The following is a 1851-nucleotide window of genomic DNA, read 5'->3' on the forward strand; positions in this document are numbered from 1 at the left end:
TGATAAATGCTAGCGCCACTCTCCCAATCCCACACTCAGGCTACTATTCAACTAAGTCATGGAAGTGGTAATCTGAACCGTTCATCTATCCTCACCTACCACCACCTCAACATTTCATTCGAACGTCTCATTTCAAATCAAATGAACATTTCCAAATCGTACAATCGGGATAGTTGATATAGCAAATAAGACACGAAGAGTGTCCCTAACATTAATAGCCCTCCTCTACCCTCACCAACAAGTAATAACTGAGCCAAAGATGTATAATAAATATGGACACACACATATCAACAAGAACAAAGTTCACATGGCCACCACTCAACTTCACAGTCTTCTTCTTATACTCCCTCTCCTCCTCGTAACTTACAAAGCCACCTCCTCCCACCACCACGACCACCACCACAACAGAGCCCTCCATTTCTCCCTCTACCAACATGAAACAATCAACAAGACCGGATTTATCATCGTTAGTGGAGTCATCGGACCAGGCGTTAGCCAAACCACCACTCCATTTGGCACGATATTTACGTTCCAAGACCCCATGACGGTCACCGCAAAAACTTCGTCTATGGTTCGCGGCATCGTCGAGGGGACTTCGATCACGTCGGGGCTCGACGGCCTTCGGAGCATCTCAATTGCTAAGATCACTCTCAATTTGAAGGATCATAAAGGGTCTATCTCAATTCTTGGAGTGGTCCACAACACTAAACCTTCGAAGCTCCCGGTGGTCGGTGGGACCGACGACTTCTTGTTCGTTAATGGGTACGTGAAGTCTTCTCCGGTGAATCTCGTCGGCTTGACAGTTACTTACAAGATTGAATTCCATCTGTATTGGCCTCCATTTCCAGTCCATGAAGGTTCTTAAGTCTTTGGGATGGAATACCAATATATATATGGTGTGTGAGATTTCAAAAAGTAATGTATGGCCCACTCCGTAGGATGATCCAAACCGTCTATTTGATGGGCCACAACGTAAATTGGTTGTTCCCAAAAAATCATTTCCATAGGATGATCCTGGCACTCGGATCTATAGAGGTTTCCAAAAGATGCAGATCCTCTATAGATTGGAGGGCTAGGATCATCCTACGGAATTGATTTTGGGGACACACTCAATTTACATTATGGCCCATCAAATGTACGGTTTGGATCAACCTATAGTGGGCCATACGGGACCATTTGGAAAAAAAAAACAAAAAAACTGGACTATACGGACACACACCATATAAAAACTCTGTATATGTAGTTTAATAAATCAGGAGAGTTACATTTGTTTCAGGTTTAATTTCATAGGATTGTTGTTAAATTGATATTCTCTCTTTCTGTTTTCCATCTAAATTTCTTGTATGGTTGTTATGCACTGGTCTGATCAGTGATCTCACTCAAATAAATATGTAATATTTTACACACCTGTGTCAGGAGTCTTCCTAACTGCCTTTTGTATTTTGCCACGTGTCCAATAATAGATATATAAATCTTTTTATGACAAAACTATCCCTATCTCTATGATAGAATGACAAACGTATTCCTAGTATGGTATATACATTGCAATATTTAGTCTACTAATGTTGGGTCATAGAAATAGGCCTTATATTACAGTAAAGGCAAGGAAAGTAAGTAAAACACAAACAAAGAGAAAGGAGATGTGAAGTGTGCAAATGAAGACCAATGTTACCTCACTAATTGCCTGCTGCATGTACTATGCAGAAGTCCTCAAAATTCTTCTTATCTGATGAAATTGAGTGAGAACAAGGTGAGAAGTGGCCGAAAAACAAGGAAAAGAAAATTTCTATTCAAGCATATGGACACACTACGTTCACTCCTTCTCAATGAAGGGTAAATGATACACATGAA

General features: G+C 40.7%; 1 protein-coding gene across 1 annotated transcript; it reads left to right on the plus strand.

Moving 5' to 3' along the window:
- Positions 1-244: 244 nt before the first annotated feature.
- Positions 245-1488, plus strand: LOC143855095 (uncharacterized). Its single transcript, XM_077365280.1, has one exon. The coding sequence runs from the start codon at positions 260-262 to the stop codon at positions 863-865; it is 606 nt and encodes a 201-aa protein (XP_077221395.1). The 5' UTR covers positions 245-259; the 3' UTR covers positions 866-1488.
- The last annotated feature ends 363 nt before the right edge of the window (positions 1489-1851 follow it).

The sequence above is a fragment of the Tasmannia lanceolata genome, unplaced genomic scaffold (assembly GCF_043159265.1).
Source record: "Tasmannia lanceolata isolate RefF3 unplaced genomic scaffold, GAP_Taslan_0.1 ptg000020l, whole genome shotgun sequence".
Lineage (NCBI taxonomy): Eukaryota > Viridiplantae > Streptophyta > Magnoliopsida > Canellales > Winteraceae > Tasmannia > Tasmannia lanceolata.

Coding starts and splice junctions, on each gene's coding strand:
- LOC143855095 (XM_077365280.1), top strand. CDS start 260: ATGTATAATAAATATGGACACACACATATCAACAAGAACAAAGTTCAC.